The 21,937-nt window shown below is 36.7% G+C and overlaps 1 protein-coding gene across 1 annotated transcript in view; it reads right to left on the bottom strand.

The window, feature by feature from the left end:
• The window catches only part of LOC136403446 (cytochrome P450 3A12-like), a 43,510-nt gene that overhangs the window by 3,516 nt on the left and 18,057 nt on the right, over positions 1–21,937 (bottom strand). The window contains exons 8-11 of the mRNA XM_066382185.1: positions 11,441–11,568; positions 9,929–9,995; positions 7,794–7,954; positions 4,706–4,932 (exon numbers count right to left, since the gene is read on the bottom strand). Of these exons, the coding sequence (XP_066238282.1) occupies positions 4,706–4,932; positions 7,794–7,954; positions 9,929–9,995; positions 11,441–11,568 (583 nt within the window). The remainder of the gene's footprint in view (positions 1–4,705; positions 4,933–7,793; positions 7,955–9,928; positions 9,996–11,440; positions 11,569–21,937) is intronic.

The following is a 21,937-nucleotide window of genomic DNA, read 5'->3' as shown; positions in this document are numbered from 1 at the left end:
CCCCTTAATCTGGAGGAGCTTTCAGTCTCATTGAAGAAACAAGATGAATGCTGTTTAAAGAAAATTTATTTTTAAACACAAAAATTACATTCAAGGTGTTGAGATGTTCACACTCTGAAAGGCAAGTAGGAAATGACACTGATAGAAGGAAAAGTTAGGTTTCTGCCTCCATCAGACTCATGTTGGCCACAGGCTCATGGAGGTAGGAAGTAGGAATCAATCTCCCATTAGTTGTTATTTTCTTTTCCTTCTCTTCCCTTCCTTTTCCTTCCCTCCCCTGCCCTTCCCTTTCCTTTCTTTTTCTTCCCTTCCTTCCCTTCCACTCCTCTGACCTCTCCCCTTCTGTTTGTCTCTCTCCCACTGAATAGCTTAAATCGTATGACTTCCATAGGCATATGTAGCTCCTCTACTCTAGTATCATCACTGATTTCCTTGTCTGTTCCAATAGGCTATAAATTTCCTGAAGGTTAGATCTATGTTTTATTCAAATTTGATTCCTCAATATTTGATTACCATATTTCCCTATGTATAAGATACTCCCGTGTATAAGATGCACTTTAATTTTGAGGCCTGAAACTTGAATAAAAATTTATTACATAAAGTTATTGAACTCAAGTTTTATTCATCATAAAATTCATACAACTCCTCATCACTGTCAAAACTCCCATCTATTAGTTTGTCCTCATCTGTGTCTGATGACGAATCAGTCTTCATATATTGCCTTGTCCTTAGTTCCATCTACGGCATTTGAAATGCTACATTTCTACAACCACTGTATAAGACTATAAGTAAGCACTCAGTTTTTGACCCCAATTTTTTTTAATGTGTGTCTTATACATGGGGAAATACAGTATATTAAAGAAAAAATATGTATTTAAGAAAAGTGGTCATGGCATTATAGTTGTGCATTTTTTAAAGAGTTCATATATTTTGGAGAACATTTGGAATATTTATAGATAGAGTGCCTAAACATAACATGGTAATCAGGAGGAGGGTATCAGTGGCATGTGGATGGGGCAGTGGATGTGGGTTGATACCTATAAGGCAGGTGCATTAAAAGTATTTCATAGACTTGTATATATAGAAAATGCTTAGGTATATGTCAAAAATTCTCCATAATAGACTTTTAAACATATAGACTTTTCACTGTCTGGTCCACTTCCTGACACATGGTAAGCACTTACTCTTTAGAGGCTGAATGAAGCAAAGAGAAGTACAAGATAGTCAACAGTAATGTGAAAAAATGCTCAACTATAAGGGAAAAGCAAATTGCAACTACTCCCATTAGAAGGCTACCATCAATAGGACAAGAAATAAATGTTGGAGAGGATGTGAAGAAAAGAAAATCTTCATACACTGCTAGTGCGAATATAAATTGGTGTAGCCACTATGGAAAATAGTATGAAGGTTCCTCAAAAAACTAGGAAGAGAGCCACCATATGACCCAGCAATCCCTCTTCTGGATATATACCTGAAAATTTTTATAGCACTTATTCATAAAGATGTAGGTGCCCTTATGTCCATTGCAATATTATTTACAATAGTCAAGACATGAAAACAGAACAAGCTGTCCTGCAGTGGATAATTGGATAAAGAAGATATGGTACATATATACAATGGAATATTACTCAGCCATAAAACGATAAAGTATTGTTAATTGTGACAACATAGATGGATCCTGAGTGGAATATGTTGAGTGAAATAAGTCAAACAGAAAGGGACAAGAACCACATGATTTAGTCATATGTGTGATATAAAAAAAAAAAAAACAAATAAACAAACAAACTCAGAGATATAGACAACAGAATTGTGGTTTCCAGAGGGGAAGAAGGGTGTGGGGAGGATGAAGAGGGTAAAAGGGGTCAAATACAAGGTGATTGAAGGAGACTAGACTTTGATGATGAGCACACAATTGAGTACAGATGTTGTATTTACAAAGACATGCAACTGAAATTTATATTCTATTGTTAAACAATGTTACCCCATTAAATTTAATTTAAAAAGTACAATAAAAGGTCTCTGATTTGATGTTTATGAAGGTACAGGGGAAGAAATTGCTAAGCATGGAGGAACTACAGAGGTCCCCTGGTTCAGAAAACAGAGGATTTGGTCAGCTAACTACTTCTTTCAACAAATACTATGTGTAGACATGATGCTAGAACTAGGGACACCATGGCAAATGGGACAAGGTCCCTGCCATTAGGAATCCTATAGTTTTGTTAATCAAAGTCTAGATCCCAGGTAATGGAATCAGTTCTTTCCAGAGTTCAAGCTGTGCCCAAAGCCAGAACGTGGCTCAGAATACCCAGAAGAAAAGACCCCTAAGGACCAGTGTTTCAGACGTAGTCTACAGAGCAGGTGACTTCCCTTTGGAAATCATCAAATACTGAGAGTAGGAGGGAGCTGACACAGGATTGCAGTCATAGACAGCAGCAGAGACCTGTGTTCATTTCTATCCTCAAGGGGCTGTCTACACCATCTGGGATGAGGAGCTCTCAGGTTCTCAGACTGCACTCTCCCATCATGCTAAAGGAATAGCAATCAATGTATTTTAAAAATGGTGGTAAATTCAGACAGCTAAAGAGAACAGCACAGAAAAACTTAAAGAAAAAAGTCTATATCCCTAAAATAAGATAGTCAATAAGTAAATTATGGCATAAGTATATAGTCATACACACATAAATATTTATATATGTATACCTATATATATTTGATGATGTTTTATACACAGGGTGTAGTTTGTAGTTTATAGTTTATTGTTAAATAAAGTAGGTAGTATAAAATATAATACTACTCTAATTTTTTTTAAAAGCTATAGAAATATTTACCTGAAATCTATGTACTCTTATTGATCAATGTCACCCTGTTAAAGTTAATTTTATAAATAAAAATTTTTTCTTAAATCTATATATGTAGCCTGACCAGGTGGTGGCACAGTGAATAGAGTATCAGACTGGTATGCAGAGGACCCAGGTTCAAAACCCTGAGGTCACTGGCTTGAGCTCAGGGTTGCTGATTTGAGTGTGGGATCATAAACACAACCCCATGGTCACTGGTTTGAGCCCAAGATCGCTGGCTTGAAACCCAAGGTCACTAACTTGAGCAATGGGTCACTCGCTCTGCTGTAGCTCCCCCTCCCCCAATCAAGGCACATATGAGAAAGCAATCAATGAAGAACAAAGGTGCCGCAATGAAGAATTGATGCTTCTCAAGAAGACAAGATGGCGCTGGAGTAGGTGGACGTACCAATATCCACCTCCCAGAACCAAAGTGGATTACAAACTAATTTTAAGAACTATCATCTGGAAAAACCAACTTTGGACTAAACTAAGAGGACTCTTCAACCAAGGAACACTGAAGAAGCCACACCGAGACTGGTAGGAAAAGCAGAAACACGGAGAGGGCTGCCCAGCTCCCCGGAGCAAACGGCAGCCAGGAGAGACTCGCGTGGCGGGAACTTAGTGTATCCCAAGGTTCTCTTTACCAAGCCACAGTCGCAGAGCTCCAGGGAAAAGCAACCTGGTCTCATCTCTCCAGGCAGAGGAGAACAGAAGCTCCATTTCCACACATGCTGCAGATGGCTTTTCCAGTCTACCTGAATCATTACCAGCTAGAAGCAGCGGTCTCTGGGACTTGGACATGAGCTGCAAAGTATAGAATTGTCACAACAACTCCAGTGCCATGCGAACTTTTCCTGGATGTGGACTTTTCCTGGACTCCTGCTCCTTGTGACAGCTCCTAACAGACTGAACTGGGGTTGGGTTGTATTTTTCAGGGATTTGGCATGATGTTGGGGCCAACTTGGACTTGGTGAACATGTTAAGGACACTACTCTTTTATGGATTCTTGCTGTGTTGGCCAAGAGTTTACTTAAAGTCTTTAATCACTGTAAAAAAAAAATAGAAGACTGGATAAAGAAGATGTGGCACATATACACCATGGTATACTATTCAGCCATAAGAAATGATGACATTGGATCACTTACAACAAAATGGTGGGATCTTGATAACATTATATGGAGTGAAATAAGTAAATCAGAAAAAAACAAGAACTGCAGGATTCCATACATTGGTGGGACATAAAAAACGAGACTAAGAGACATGGACAAGAGTGTGGTGGTTACGGGGGGCAGGGGGAGGGAAGAAGGGAGAGGGGGAGGAGGTTGGGGAGGGGCACAAAGAAAACTAGATAGAAGGTGACGGAGGACAATCTGACTTTGGGTGATGGGTATGCAACATAACTGAATGACAAGATAACCTGGACATGTTTTCTTTGAATATATGTACCCTGATTTATTGATGTCACTCCATTAGAATAAAAATTTATTTATAAAAAAAAAAAAGAATTGATGCTTCTCATCTCTCTCCCTTCCTTCCTGTTCATCCTTATCTGTCCCTCTCTCTGTCTCTATCACACACACAAGAAAAATCTATATATGCATACAAAACTGTCAATAATGACATAAACACATTATTAATGAGGCCTATCTTAAAGTAGTGGGATTATGGAAAATTACAACTTTCTTTTTTCTAGCCTAGAGTCTATAAAATAATAATTACTCTTATAATTTAAAAAAAACTTCTAAAAATATAAAGTACATATAAATAATTGTACAACCACATGTTCATCATCAATACTAACAGATATCAGAATACGCCCCAGCCAGCCTGGATCATGGGGGTTCCCTTTCCCAGAGGCCCAGTACCTTTCAGGACGGAATTCCTCAGGCTCTGACCAGTGTGCTGGGTCATGGTGAAGAGAAAAGACTGGCACCATCACCACTGTCCCTTTGGGAATGAACACGCCATTGATTTCCACATCCTTCTTACAGACCCTCTCAAGTCGACCAGCAATTGGGTACATCCTGAGAGTTTCATTCAACACCATGTCAAGATACTCCATCTGTACCACAGCATCATAGGTGGGAGGTGCCTGGGAAGAGAGAAACAGATTTTGATAAACTGAGATTTGAGATTAACTTTGAATTCAGTCTATGTAGTTCCATAGAAATGTTAGGAGCTCCAAAGAATAATGTATTTTGGCAAAGGACCTTACAATTCATAGACATTTTAATACCTGTCATATCCTTTGACCTGCTTATTGGCCCAGTGAGATGTGTGGAGTAGTTACGAGGGAGACCTTTGGGACAATTCCTTAAGCAGGACCTGAAATCCTTCATATTACCATGTAGTGATTTTTTTTCTCATGTAAACAAATGTGACTAATAGACTATGACCCCTACTTTTAACTAAAGCAGGGGTCCCCAAACTTTTTACACAGGGGGCCAGTTCACTGTCCTTCAGACCATTGAAGGGCCAGACTATAAAAAAATCTATGAACAAATCCCTATGCACACTGCACATATCTTATTTTAAAGTAAAAAAACAAAACGGAAACAAATACAATATTTAAAATAAAGAATAAGTAAATTTAAATCAACAAACTGACCAGTATTTCAATGGGAATTATAGGCCTGCTTTTGGCTAATGAGATGGTCAATGTCTGGTTCCATATTTGTCACTGCTAGCTGTAACAAGTGATATGACACTCTTCCGGAGCCCTGCCCCATGCGGCCCACATCACCGGAAGTAGTACTGTACGTGGTGAGCAATGCCGCATTTTGCAGTGCTGCCACATACAGTGCTCCTCTCACTGACCACCAATGAAAGAGGTGCCCCTTCCGGAAGTGTGGCGGGGGCCCGATAAATGGCCTCAGGGGGCCGCATGCGGCCCGCGGGCCGTAGTTTGGGGACCCCTGAACTAAAGTATGCTAAAGTCATTGTTTCCTTTCAAAAGGGAAGCCATAGTTCTTTCTGTACCAAAGAAAGAAAATCTATAAAATAGCAAAATCCCTATTTGACATAGATTTTTAGTTTAAAAATCCTGCTTGCTAACTTTTTAGATGATATATATGTAAAATTTGGAGAAAAACACTACATTATATAGAAACTCTATGAATAATTTAATGAGAAACAAGTTCCTTTCTAAACCAAATTTGGCAAAAGACAGGTCCAGCTAGCAGGGACCACAGTTTCATTCCAGTGGAAGTCATAAAGAGGTGGGACCTCACTCGGTCCCTACTGCCTTGCTGGAACAGTCCCCAGGCTGTGGCTTCAGGCCTTGACTACAAACTGTGAAGATCTCAAACAAGCATCTTCAGCCCCAAAGCCCAATCTTTTCATGCCAAGAATTCCAGTTTTGTCAGCTATCTGAAAACGGTGTGGGCAGTACGTGGTGTCACTTGGTATTATATTGAAGAGGCAATATTGTAGAAGTTAAGGCTTTGGATAGTGGCATCTTACCTCTACTATATGACTTGTGTATAAAAGTTATTTCACATCTCTGTAGCTCACTTTTCTGACATTTACATGGAGATAATTAGAGATGACACTTCATAGAGCTGTGTGGCAGAGACAGTCACTGCTCACTCAATATCCATGTAGTCGCCACATCTCCCAGCCCACTGGAGGATAGGGGAGATCAGCTTTGAGAATGGGCTGTGAGCTGAGGTGACATATGTCAGTTCAGGACCAAAACATTTGAAAAGCCAGTGAGCAACACTCTAGTTTTTATTTCCCAACCAACACAAAGGCTGTGTGTTCCAGAAAGTGCAGCTACTAGAAGGTGGGGCCTTTTTAGTTTATATTTACAAGAAATTATGTGAAGCAGAGACTCCCACTCCCCTCCTCCTCTAATAATCCATGTTGGACACATAATGAAAATATGAGAAGCAAACTTTTGCTATGTAAACCCACTGAGATTTGAGGACCAATCTGTTACCAAGGCATAACCTAGCCAATCCTAATCCAATATTTTTTAAAGATTAAATTCATTTATAAATACAAGGCATTGAGAACAGACATATATAGTAGGAAGAAAATGTGAGCTATCAGTATTGCAATTATTACTATAAAAAAGCAGAACATAATACTTTAGTCAGTCTGTCTTTTATTGAATCTTACTGTTATCAAAAGAATGCCACTAATATGGTCTTTCCCAGAGAAGAAAAACAATCTCTATTTAGGTAGGCCAAATATCTTTACCTTCTATCTGAAAGACCAGTAGCTCAGAAAGGTCACATGACCTGTCCAAACCACAGTTTGGATTCAAATCCCTGTCTTCTATTTCCTACCCTGTGCTGTTTCCTGTGTATCAGGCTTCTCCTAGACTGTACTATTTGTGCCACTTCTCCACCCTTGCCTCGAGCCATCTAACTTTGTGGTGCCCTCCTACTATGATGTTGGGGTTGGCCATGTGGCATGCTTTGAACCAGTGGAATATTGGCTAAATATGATGCAAGCCGAGTTCTGAAAGGCACCCATATGATTGGGCTGCTTGCTCTTGCCCCTGACCATTGCCTGAGAAGAACATAGGCAGACTAGTTGTCTGGAGTACTGGAGACATGTGGAGCATGTGTGGAGCTCAGTCACCCAGCCAGATTAGCCAAGATCAGCCTAGATCAGCCTAGAGCCAGACCAAAGCAAGTCCAGTCAATACCAACAGAGATGATTATCCAAACACTTGAGCAATAAATGTTGTTAATTGCCCCTGAGATTTTTTGATTTTCACTTGACATTATTGTGATAACAAATACCTGATATGTTAGGAAAAGGACTTCACTCAAAGATCTTATAATATATGAATAGCACACATTACCTATGTTTCTCCATTCTTCCTAATAGCACAGAAGAATTGATGCTTATGCTCTTGCAAAAATTTCCTAGGAAGTGGTGAGGAGGCATTCTTGCTAAGGTTTCACTTTCTCCCTTCCACTCCAGGCATCACCCACTCACCCTATTGGGAAACGTCGCATCAATCTCCTCCTGCAGTTTCTGCTGCACATCAGGGTGAGTGGCCAACAAATACATAAGCAAGGAAAGAGAAGTGCTAGTGGTCTCATAGCCAGCAAAAATAAAGATAACAGATTGGGCCACGATCTCCAGATCAGACAGAGCTAAAACGAGAAAAAAGACATTTTATAAAGCAGGTCACTGTACAACATCAGTTTAGATAATAAGAAATCCAAATGAAACTCTAAACTGCTAGAAGGGAAAATAATGGAAAGTAATTCAGATCAAACTTGAAGGATTTGCACTCTGATATGTAATTACTATTCCATAAAAAGGAAAAAAAAAGTCTTAATCCAGTTTTTCCAACGGTATACACTATTCTTAGGCATCTGCTCCTGGTTACATCACTCTCACCACTAACACAACTGTGTAATTCCAGAGATAGTATTTTTGTGTAACAGACACAGTATCTTATTGGAGAATCCTAAGAGTAGTTTAGCTACAAATAATATGGGGTAGCATCTCCCCGCAGGAAAAATTTAAATTATTCTATGTAGAACATATCTGGAAAGTTTTTGAGAGCGCTTGCAATACTAAGGCTTATGTACGGAAAATTTAAAGGATCTTTCTTCTAAACATGTTTTCAGAAACTTAAAAGAACAATGAACAACACCAGTGTAAATGCTAATGTAAACTATGCCCATTGGGTGATAATCATGTATCAGTGTAGGTTCTGACTGTAACAAGTGACACACTCCTGTGCAGGATTCTGATCGTCGAGGAGGCTGAGTGTAAGTGAGGGGATAAGGATATGGAAAATCTCTGTCCCTTTCACACAATTTTGCTGTGAATTTAAAACTGTTCTAAAAAAAGTCTATTGACTGGATAAAGAAGATGTGGCACATATACACTATGGAATACTACTCAGCCATAAGAAACGATGACATCAGATCATTTACAGCAAAATGGTGGGATCTTGATAACATTATACGAAGTGAAATAAGTAAATCAGAAAAAAACAGGAACTGCATTATTCCATACGTAGGTGGGACATAAAAGTGAGATTAAGAGACACTGATAAGAGTGTGGTGGTTATGGGGGGAGGGGGGAGAGGGAGAGGGAAAGGGGGAGGGGGAGGGGCACAAAGAAAACTAGATAGAAGGTGACAGAGGACAATCTGACTCTGGGTGATGGGTATGCAACATAATTGAACGACAAGATAACCTGGACATGTTATCTTTGAATACATGTATCCTGATTTATTGATGTCGCCCCATTAAAAAAATAAAATTATTAAAAAAAAAGTCTATTGAACAAAATTAAAAATTAAAAAGAAAGAAAGAGGAAAAAAAGACCCTAGAGCCTACTGGAAAGGGCTCCAGTGGACAAACCTGAGAGAATTTGAACACAAAAAGAAAAAAGAAAGAATGATGTAAAAAGAGTAAATTTCTAATATATGAGATACTGACATAAAGAAAAAAACAAATAAATGAAGGAAAATGAAAAGCTCTCCCTTACAGTGGAACATCAACTCATAAATGTAGAAGAAATGATGGAATTAGAAAGTAATCATTTTTCAGCCATCGTAGTACTAATCATTTCAGTCAAAAACCATCCATGGATGATAAAACTAGTAGGTAAAAGTTTGAAGAGGCACAGACTAGTCTCAAAGGCTTTCCCACAAGTTACTTATTAATTACAAATGAAAAATAAAACTCTACATTAGATTTAGCTAGTGAACACAATTTTCACCAAGTGTTCCAAGTGAAGGTCACCAGTACAGGGGCAATGTGCCTCCTAATGTGATAAAGGCTTAATGCAAATCTCTGTGCAGCTGGATGAGGCCAGAGAATAGACATCGGAAACAAGCTCCCAGCAAGTTCTGATGTAGGTGATTCACAGGCCACTGATTGACCTCTGGGTATAAAATTCTTGTTTATTGTACCCTTCAAGCTTTAAAAGAAGTTGTGACCACATGCTTATAGAAAGTACTTCTGGCTTCCATTTCTATCTGAGCATGCGTCCTTTTTCAATTCAGTAGAAATTCATATATGCATGGAAATCTTCCTGCACATTGTCAGAACTACTGCTACCTCTGAGCCTCCCCAACAATGGCCCTCTGAAGCACACCTGTTTACCTTTACTGGAATCTGTTTCTTTGGAATTCTGAGAGTTCATCATCAGCTGAAGAAAATCCACCCGGTGCTGGAAGCAGAAGGAAAACTTTCAATGGCAAAGTCAGAAATAAATCAAGAGTAGAGTACTAAATTTCTTCTGATAATATGGCCCCTTTATTTATTTTTTAATTTTAATTTTCAATTACTGTTTACATTCAATATTATTTTGTATTAATTTCCAGTGTACAGCATAGTGGTTAGACAACCAATTATTTTACAAGGTGTTCCCCCCAAGATTTCTTACACTCACCCGGCACCATACATATTCATTACAATATTATTGACTGTATTCACTATACTGTCTAATATGGCCCCTATAAGTCCAGAAGTCTCACTAGTGCTGCCTGAGTCATCAGTGAACAAAAACATCCAGCTACAAATCTTAGAAAGCACAATGTTTCCCTGAGAGAAATCCAGCCATCATGCCCAACTGCTTTGTGGTCCTCATTCTCTCTGATCTTTGGCTTCTCTCACTTTTGAACACAATTTCCTGGCCAGTTCCCTCTCTTGTTATACCTACTTGTTCAGAAAAAGGACCCTGACTTCAACACTTTTCTTTCTCCAGCCTTAATACTTTTTAAAAAAAATTTATTGGGGTAACACTGGTTAACAAAATTATACAGGTTTCAGGTACTCAATTCTACAACTCATCTTTATACACCACATTGTGTGTTCACCTGCCCCTCAAGTCAAGTCTTTGGTCATTACCATTTATCCTCCCTGTACCCTCCCCCTTGGTCATCACCATTTATCCTCCCTGTACCCTCCCCCTAACCAGGCAATCACTACACTCTTGTTCGCTGGGCCACATAGATTATCAGTCTCCTACATTTGCAGAGTTAATCAGATGCTTTTCTGTGAGGAGCTTCAAATGCCCTACCATCCCAGAACTCTCCACAACGTTTAGTGCAATCCTGGCGTACTTAGTCCTATCCTCATGACCTGCAAACATTCTTGTGTCTGCATCCAGGCCCATGAAGGCAAAGCTGGGTTAGCCAGATTGCAACCTCAAGGTCCAGAGCAGACTCCTGCACTTTCTGTCTCAAAGCAGGCTCAAATTTGACATAGAGTGCACTCCATCAGGTGCTTCATGGGACCTTCCATTGCTAGACGTATAAAATAAGAGGCTTGGAATTGATGTGATTCTTTGACAATTTAAAATCTAGGGAAATTATAATAACAAAAAAATAATTTTTAAACAGTAATTTTTTTCTTTTCACAATTTATTGAAAGGAAGTGGTATGTTTTTATGTGAAAATAATCTTAAAATTTTTCATGCAGTGACATACTAACCTTTGTGCCAATTATTACATTTTAAATATTGTCTCTCTGACTCATTTTTAACTTTCTTACTCTAAACCCCAGAGTTTCTACCTACCCTTACAAAAAAATAGAAGTGTACAAAGCCTATGTACACAGACAAATGAATTATCAGAAAGTAAATACACTCATGTAACCACTACCAGATTTTACCTTTTCTTTATCATGAAGGCGACTTTCTTTCATCCTTTTTACAGAGGTTTTGAAAAAATCAGTAACACTTTTTGGAAACAGAGAAATATTTAGCACTTCACAAATGGGGGTAAGGAATGGAAAGATTACTGTAAAAAAAAAAAAAGAAAGAACAATGAAAATATGAAAGGTACCCAGAGCTATTATAATTTTCTCTACCAACCAGAAGAGTAAAAGACACCAGATTCCTTAACCAGGAGCCATTCCCTCTATGACCTTTGCTCAGACTTCCAAGACCATGGCTGAGCGAGCGCACCTCCACACTTACCAGGCATCACTATACCAGTGAGGTCAGTGGCCCCTTCTCATCTTTGGCTGACTAAAGGAACATTATTATATTTCTGAACAGCTTTGCCTTTTCTCTATTAAACTAGACTGTCTTTGAATAAACCAGACCAGAGTCTGACACTTTCATTAATCAACTGTTCAAGAAATAGTTGTCAGATGCGCGTGCATTGACGCAGTAGAACACTAGACACCAAAATGTCAACAATTATTATATCTGAGAGTTTAATTATAGGTGAGTCTTATTTCTTTGTCTTCTTTCTAATTCTGAAAATTTTATAAGAAATATACATTGTGAGGAGTGACGTCACGGAAATGGCGCCGTGAGCAGCGCGTCTGACAGATCTCCCCAAAATCACAACAAATTTATCAACTAGAAACAGAAAAATTTATCCTCGGAGCATTCCGGAGTTCCACACAAACTGAAAGTGAAAGGACTGTTATCACTTGAATCTGAGAGACGAGGGTGTGGAGGAAGCTAACTACCGCAGGGACGTTCATTCAAGCCGCGGAGGGAGTGCACCTGTGTGCTATCAACAAGACCACCCTCAGATGCCAATAAGAAAGAGGAAATCGAATATTATGGATACAAAAGAAAGAGAGGTAACACAAATAGATGTGGAAAAATCTATGGAGAAAAGACTTAACATATTGGAAGGCTTGGAGCTAAATGACAGAGAATTTAAAATAGAAATCTTAAAAATACTCAGAGATATACAAGAAAACACAGAAAGGCAATTTAGGGAGATCAGAAAACAACTCAATGAACACAAAGAATATATTACCAAGGAAATTGAAACTATAAAAACAAATCAAACAGAAATAAAAAACTCAATTCACGAGCTGAAAAACGAGGTAACAAACTTAGCTAACAGAACAGCCCAGATAGAAGATAGGATTAGTGAACTAGAAGACAAACAACTTGAGGCACAACAGAGAGAAGAAGAAAGAGACTCAAAAATAATAAAAAACGAGAAAGCCCTACAGGAATTGTCTGACTCCATCAGAAAGAATAACATAAGAATAATAGGTATATCAGAGGGAGAAGAGAAAGAAAATGGAATGGAGAATATACTCAAACAAATAATAGACGAGAACTTCCCAAGCCTGTGGAAAGAACTAAAGCCTCAAATTCAAGAAGCAAACAGAACACCGAGTTTTCTTAACCCCAACAAACCCACTCCAAGGCACATCATAATAAAGATGACACAAACCAATGACAAAGAAAAAATTCTCAAGGCAGCCAGGGAAAAGAAGAGTACAACATATAAAGGAAGGCCTATTAGATTATCATCAGATTTCTCAGCAGAAACTCTACAAGCTAGAAGAGAGTGGACCCCAATATTTAAAGCCCTGAAAGAGAGGAACTTTCAGCCAAGAATACTATACCCATCAAAGCTATCCTTCAAGTACGAAGGAGATATAAAAACGTTCACAAATACAGAAAAGATGAGAGGATTTATCAGCAGAAAGCCCCCACTCCAGGAAATACTAAAGGGGGTTTTCCAACCAGATTCAAAGAACAAAAGAAAACAACACCACAAGTAACAGCTCCACCAAGAATACAATAAAACCAAACTTAAACTGTGACAACAAAGGAAAAAAAGGGGGGAGAGGATGGAGATTAACAGTAGCAAAGGACAATGAAGTGCAGAAATACTCATAAGATAGGGTACTACAATGAATATGGTAGGTACCCTTTTCATTACTTAATGGTAACCACCCTTGAAAAAACGATCACAAAAACACTTGACTTAAAAAAAGGTAGCAACAGAGGAAAGAAGTATGGAACACAAACAAACAAAAACAAATGACAGAAAAACAAAAGAGAAGAATCAAACAAGATACAAAACTAACAGAAAGCAATTTATAAAATGGCAGTAGGGAACCCACAAGTGTCAATAATTACACTAAATGTAAATGGATTAAACCTACCAATAAAAAGACACAGAGTAGCAGAATGGATTAAAAAAGAAAATCCAACTATATGCTGCCTACAAGAAACACATCTAAGCAACAAGGATAAAAACAAATTCAAAGTGAAAGGCTGGAAAACAATACTCCAAGCAAACAACACCCATAAAAAAGCAGGTGTAGCAATACTCATATCTAATAATGCTGACTACGAGACAGAAAACGTACTCAGAGACAAAAATGGTCATTTCATAATGATTAAGGGGAAGTTGAATCAAGAAGACATAACAATCCTTAATATATATGCACCAAACCAAGGAGCACCAAAATATATAAGACAGCTACTTATTGACCTTAAAACAAAAACTAACAAAAATACAATCATACTTGGAGACCTCAATACACCGCTGACGGCTCTAGATCGGTCATCCAAACAGAGAATCAATAAAGATATAGTGGCCTTAAACTAAATACTAGAACACCTGGATATGATAGACATCTACAGGACACTTCATCCCAAAGCGACAGAGTATACATTTTTCTCTAGTGTACATGGAACATTCTCAAGAATTGACCATATGTTGGGCCACAAAGACAATATCAGCAAATTTAGAAAAACTGAAATTGTACCAAGCATATTTTCTGATCATAAAGCCTTGAAACTAGAATTCAACTGCAAAAAAGAGGGGGGGGAAACCCACAAAAATGTGGAAATTAAAAAACATACTTATAAAAAATGAATGGGTCAAAGAAGAAATAAGCGCAGAGATCAAAAGATATATACAGACAAATGAAAATGAAAATACGACATATCAGAATCTCTGGGATGCAGCAAAAGCAGTAATAAGAGGAAAGTTCATATCACTTCAGGCCTATATGAACAAACAAGAGAGAGCCGAAGTAAACCACTTAACTTCACACCTTAAGGAACTAGAAAAAGAAGAACAAAGACAACCCAAAACCAGCCGAAGAAAGGAGATAATAAAAATCAGAGCAGAAATAAATGAAATAGAGAACAGAAAAACTATAGAAAAAATCAATAAAACAAGGAGCTGGTTCTTTGAAAAGATCAACAAAATTGACAAACCCTTGGCAGACTCACCAAGGAAAAAAGGCACAGGACTCAAATAAATAAAATCCAAAATGAAAGAGGAGAGATCACCACAGACATCATAGATATACAAAGAATTATTGTAGAATACTATGAAAAATTATATGCCACCAAATACAACAATCTAGAAGAAATGGATAAATTCCTAGAACAATACAACCTTCCTAGACTGAGTCATGAAGAAGCAGAAAGCCTAAACAGACCAATCAGCAGGGAGGAAATAGAAAAAACTATTAAAAACCTCCCCAAAAATAAAAGTCCAGGCCCAGATGGTTATACTAGTGAATTCTATCAAACATTCAAAGAAGACTTGGTTCCTATTCTACTCAAAGTCTTCCAAAAAATTGAAGAAGAAGCAATACTTCCAAACACATTTTATGAGGCCAACATAACCCTCATACCAAAACCTGGCAAGGATGGCACAAAGAAAGAAAACTACAGACCAATATCTCTAATGAATACAGATGCTAAAATACTAAACAAAATACTGGCAAACCGAATACAACAACATATTAAAAAAAATAATACATCATGATCAAGTGGGATTCATCCCAGAATCTCAAGGATGGTTCAACATACGCAAAACGATTAACGTAATATACCATATCAACAAAACAAAGAACAAAAACCACATGATCTTATCAATAGATGCAGAAAAGGCTTTTGATAAAATACAACACAATTTTATGTTTAAGACTCTCAACAAAATGGGTATAGAAGGAAAATATCTCAACATGATAAAGGCCATATATGATAAACCATCAGCCAACATCATATTAACGGCATAAAACTGAGGACTTTCTACCTTAAATCAGGAACAAGACAGGGTTGTCCACTCTCTCCACTCTTATTTAATGTGGTGATAGAAGTTCTGGCCATAGCAATCAGACAAGACAAAGAAATAAAAGGCATCCATATTGGAAAAGAAGAAGTAAAGGTATCACTTTTTGCTGATGATATGATCCTATACATCGAAAACCCGAAGGACTCCACAAAAAGATTATTAGAAACAATAAACCAATACAGTAAGGTCGCAGGATACAAAATTAACATACAAAAGTCCATAGCCTTTCTATATGCCAACAATGAAATATTAGAAAACGAACTCAAAAAAATAATCCCCTTCATGATTGCAACAAAAAAAATAAAATACCTAGGAATAAACATAACAAAGAATGTAAAGGACCTATATAACGAAAATTACAAGGCATTATTAAGAGAAATAGAAAAAGACACAATGAGATGGAAAAATATTCCTTGTTCTTGGATAGGAAGAATAAATATAATTAAAATGGCCATATTACCCAAAGCAATATATAAATTTAATGCAATTCCCATCAAAATTCCTATGACATTTTTTAAAGAAATGGAACAAAAAATAATCAGATTTATATGGAACTATAAAAAACCCCAAATAGCCAAAACAATCCTAAGGAAAAAGAATGAAGCTGGGGGCATTACAATACCTGACTTTAAACTATATTATAGGGCCACGATAATCAAAACAGCATGGTATTGGCAGAAAAATAGACACTCAGACCAATGGAACAGAATAGAAAGCCCAGAAATAAAACCACAAATATATGGTCAAATAATCTTTGATAAAGGGGCCAACAACACACAATGGAGAAAAGAAAGCCTCTTCAACAAATGGTGTTGGGAAAACTGGAAAGCCACATGCAAAAGAATGAAACTCGACTACAGCCTGTCCCCGTGTACTAAAATTAATTCAAAATGGATCAAAGACCTAAATATAAGACCTGAAACAATAAAGTACATAGAAGAAGACATAGCTACTAAAATCATGGACCTGGGTTTTAAAGAACATTTTATGAACTTGACTCCAATGGCAAGAGTAGTGAAGGCAAAGATAAATGAATGGGACTACATCAGAATAAAAAGTTTTTGCTCAGCAAGAGAAACTGATATCAAAATAATCAGACAGCCAACTAAATGGGAAATGATATTTTCAAACAACAGTCAGATAAGGGCCTAATATCCAAAATTTACAAAGAACTCATAAAACTCAACAACAAACAAACAATCCAATAAAAAAATGGGAAGAGGACATGAACAGACACTTCTCCCAGGAAGAAATACAAATGGCCAACAGATATATGAAAAGATGCTCATCTTCATTAGTTATTAGAGAAATGCAAATCAAAACTACAATGAGATACCACCTCACCCCTGTTAGATTAGCTTTTATCAACAAGACGGGGAATAGCAAATGTTGGAGAGGCTGCGGAGAAAAGGGAACTCTCATCCACTGTTGGTGGGACTGTAAAGTAGTACAACCATTATGGAGGAAAGTATGGTGGTTCCTCAAAAAACTGCAAATAGAACTACCTTATGACCCAGCAATCCCTCTACTGGGTATATACCCCAAAACCTCAGAAACATTGATACGTAAAGACACATGTAGCCCCATGTTCATTGCAGCACTGTTCACAGTGGCCAAGACATGGAAACAACCAAAAAGCCCTTCAATAGAAGACTGGATAAAGAAGATGTGGCACATATACACTATGGAATACTACTCAGCCATAAGAAATGATGACATCAGATCATTTACAGCAAAATGGTGGGATCTTGATAACATTATACGGAGTGAAATAAGTAAATCAGAAAAAAACAAGAACTACATGATTCCATACATTGGTGGAATATAAAAACGAGACTAAGAGACATGGACAAGAGTGTGGTGGTTACCAGGGGTGGGGGGAGGGAGTACATGGAAGGGAGGGAGGGAGAGAGTTAGGGGGAGGGGGAGGGGCACAGAGAACTAGATAGAGGGAGGCGGAGGACAATCTGACTTTGGGCGAGGGGTATGCAACATAATTTAATGACAAAATAACCTAGACATGTTTTCTTTGAATATATGTACCCTGATTTATTAATGTCATCCCATTATCATTAATAAAAATTTATTTAAAAAAATAAATAAATAAATAAAATGAGAAAGAAAATGGTGTAGAGATGATACAAATGGCATAAAATGAACATAGAAAATTATGATATATAACAATAATAAAAGAAAATTATGATAAAATAAAAAATAAAAAAAGAAATATACATTGTGTAATAACAGAAATATTAACCAAAATATATTTTTTAGAAAGGAATTCATAGTCAGGATAGAAATAATACAGTATATGTCTTTCATCCACAATGGAATGAAATTAGAAATCAAGAGCAGAAAGAAAATTGGGAAACTCACTAATATGTGGAAACTAAAAAATACCCTCATAACTAACCCAGTGAGCCTCCAAGAAATTAAAAGGAAAATTAGAAATTACTTTGAGATAAGTAAAAATGAAGATATGACATATCAAAAATCAGTTTGAAGCAAAAGCACTACTCAGAGAGAAATTTATGGCTATATTTAAAAAGAACAAAGATCTCAAATCAATAACCAAACTTTCCCCTTTAACATAATGAATAAAAAGGAGCAGACAAAACCAAAGCAAGCAGGAGAAAAAACGTAATACAGTGAGAGAAGAAACTAATAAAATAAAAAATAAAAACAATAGGTAAGAGCAATAAAATCAAAAGATGATTCTTTGAAGACATTTAGATAAATTGACCAAGAAAAAGGAAGAGAACATTCCAATTACTAGAATCAGAAATGAAAAGGAGGGGATTACTACTGAATTTACATAAAAAAAAAACTATATAGGAATATTATGAGCATTGGTGTGGCAATAATTTAGATAACTTAGATGACATGGACAAATTCCTACAAAGACACAAACTACAGAAACTGCCTCAAAAATGAAATAGACAATCTGAATAGACCTAAACAAGTAAGAAAATTGAATTAGTAATGAAGAAACTACTCACACAAGAAAGCTAACATACAAATGGCTTCAATGGTGAATTCTATCAAATGTTTAAAGAAGAATGAATACTATTTTTTTCACAAATTCTTCTAAAGATAAAAGAGGAGTGAACATTCCTAAACTCATTGTACAAGGCCAATATTACCCTGGTACTAAAACCAGGCAAAGCTATCACAGGAAAAGAAAGCTACAGATCAACATATCTCATGAACATGAATGCACAAATCCTCAACAAAATACTAGCAAACTCAATCCAGAAACAAAATAGAAGTATACGCCATAATTAACTGGAGTCTATCCCAGGAAAGCAAGGTTATAAAATACACCATATCAATAAAATAAAAAAAACTAAAACTACATATTCATCTCAATAGATGCAGAAAAAGCATTTGACACAATCAACACCTTCTGTGATTAAAAAAAAACAAAAAACTCAACAAAATAGGAATAGAAATTTCTCAATCTGATAAAAGACATCTATAAAAAACCCATAGCTAACACCATACTTAATAGTGAAAGTTTGAATGCTTTCCCCTAAGTTTAGGAACAAGACAAGGATGCCTCTCTCACCACTGTTATTTAACATTGTACTAGAGATCATGGCCAGGGGAAGTAGACAAGAAAAAGAAATAAGAGGTTTTGATATATGAAAGGAAGAAGTAAAACTATCTCTCCTATCAAATAACATAATTTTATATATAGAAAATCCTTTTTAAAATCCACTGAAAACCTATTAGAATCAATAAAAAATTTCAGCAGGATTTCAAGATACAAGATCAATTGGATTTCTATAAATTGCAATAAACAATCCAAGAGGATAGTTACATTTACAATAACATCCAGAAAACTAGAACACTTAGAAATAACTTTCATTAAAGAAATGCAAAACTTATACTCTGAAAACTACAAAACATTGTTGAAATAAACTAAAGATCTAAGTAAATGGAAAAACATCCATGTTCCTGCATCAGAAAATTTAATATGAAGATAGCAATACTCCTTGAACTGATCTACAGATGTAACATATTCCCTATTAGAATCCTAGCTGACTTCTTTATAGAAACTAATAAGATAAATTTTAAATTATTAGGAAATTAAAAGGGAACCAGAATCACCAAAATAAATTTGAAAAAAAAAAATTAAAGTGGGAGAACTCACAATTCCAGATTTCAAATCTTACCACAAAGCTATAATAATCAATGCAATGTAGTACTGGTATAATAGAAATATATATCAATGGAATACAATTTAGAGTTTACAAATAAACCCATGTGTTTATGGTCAACTGAATTTTGAGAAGGGTTCCAAGATGATTCAATAGGGAATGATTGTCTTAATAAATAGTACTGGGATAACAGGATAGCCATATGCAAAAGAATGAAGTTGAACTCTTACCTCACATCATACACGAAAACAATATCAAAATGGATTAAAAATAAGTACTAACACTATATCCTCTTAGAAGAAAATCAAGCGGTAATTATTCATGACAATTTTGGCAATGTATTATTAATATGATATCAAAAGCACAGGCAACAAAAGGGAAAATACACATACATCATCAAAATTTTTTTAAAAAATTTTTAATTAAAAATTTTATCTTTCAAAGAACACTATCAAGAAAGTGAAGAGATTTTACCCACTTTGCCTGACCAATGGTGGCACTGTGGAAAGAACATTGACCTGGGATGCCGAGGACTCAGGTTTGAAACCCCAAGGTCACCAGCTTGAGTGAGGTTGCTCACTTGAGTCCAAGGCCGCCACTGGCTCAGCTGGAGCCCTCGGGTCAAAGCACTGATGAGAAGCAATCAATGAACAACTAAAAGTGCCACAACTACACGTTGATGCTTCTCATCTCACTCTCTCTCAGAAAAAAAAAAAGTGATAAAAACACAGGATAGCAACAAAAACTTTTTAAATCATATATCTAATAAAGAATTGTTATCTAGAATAAAGAACTCTTATAACTTAATCACAAAAAGAAAAAAAACCCTATAAATGGGCAAAGAATTTTAATAGACACTTATCTAAACATTTAAAGATGCTAAAATATAAATGAACCTTCAAAACATTATGCTAAATTAAAGAAGTCAGACAGAAAGACCACATATTATGTGATTCCATACATATGAACTGTCCAGGAGAGGCAAATCTACAGCCAGAGAAAATAACATTAATGTTTGCTTAGGGTTCAGGGTAGTAGATGAGAGTTAAAAGGTTTCTAAGTTGGCAAAAATATTCTAGTAATTGATACCATGATGGTTGTATGTGTCTTTAAATGTACTAAAAACCATTTTTCAATGACTTTTAATTGATATACAGTACTGTATAAGCTTAAGGTATACAGCATAATGATTCACACATATATTACGACAGGGGTCAGGAACCTTTTTGGCTGAGAGAGCCATGAACACCACATATTTTAAAATGTAATTCCATGAGAGCCATACAATATGTTTAACACTAAATACAAGTAAATGTGTGCATTTTATGTAAGACGAACACTTTTAAAGAACAGTAAGTCTCTGAATTCTTTTTAATAATGTTGTTAGGCTGCTGCTAACCAATGATGAATAAAGTACTTCTTACCATTAATGTGACTTCTGGTGCTGCATGGTTTTGCTGATGGCTTTGTAGTCTGGTTGATACGTGGTGAGGTTAAGCTTCATGCAGGCGTAGAGACTTCCATCCGTTAAACGTGATCCTAGGTTGGTCTTAACGTTCTTTAGATGTGAGAAAGACTGCTCACATGCATACGTAGAGCCAAACATTGTCAGTACAGCAATACTCACATGCTGCAGTGTGTGGTATGTGATGGGAAGCGCATTCCAAGTTTTGACAATCAGCTGGTCCACGGGTTGAAGTTTTTTCATTTCTCTCCACTTGCGTTTGCTCGCCAACTCTGCTTGCTATCGTGCAAGTCTTTCCAAATCTTCATTCAGTGACTTGAACTTATTCACCCACATGTCTGAGGCTTTCAGGTCAGCAGCTTGTAGTTCAAAATCTCTGACGGAGACACCGGGGATGTAACTCAGGTTGGTGCTGTCCACTGCACACTCACGTGGATGGGTGATGAACTTAAAAAGACAAGTGTGCTCACGAAATTCTCCAAACTGCACTTTGAATGACTGCAGGAGATTAGATGTGAAGCCTGCTAGCTGCTGGAGATCAAGATGTTGAGCAGGGTAACTTGCTGTGCATGCATCTTTAAACTCTCCCAGTTTTTCAAAGTGTAATAAACAACCTGTTTCAATGTCCACAATGAAGAGTTCCAGCTTGTTTTCAAATGCAAACACTGCTTGTTGA

Source organism: Saccopteryx leptura, chromosome 4 (assembly GCF_036850995.1).
Source record: "Saccopteryx leptura isolate mSacLep1 chromosome 4, mSacLep1_pri_phased_curated, whole genome shotgun sequence".
In the NCBI taxonomy this organism is placed as follows: Eukaryota; Metazoa; Chordata; class Mammalia; order Chiroptera; family Emballonuridae; genus Saccopteryx; species Saccopteryx leptura.
The sequence above is the reverse complement of the archived record's forward strand: the minus strand, read 5'-3'. Positions and strand labels throughout refer to the sequence as shown.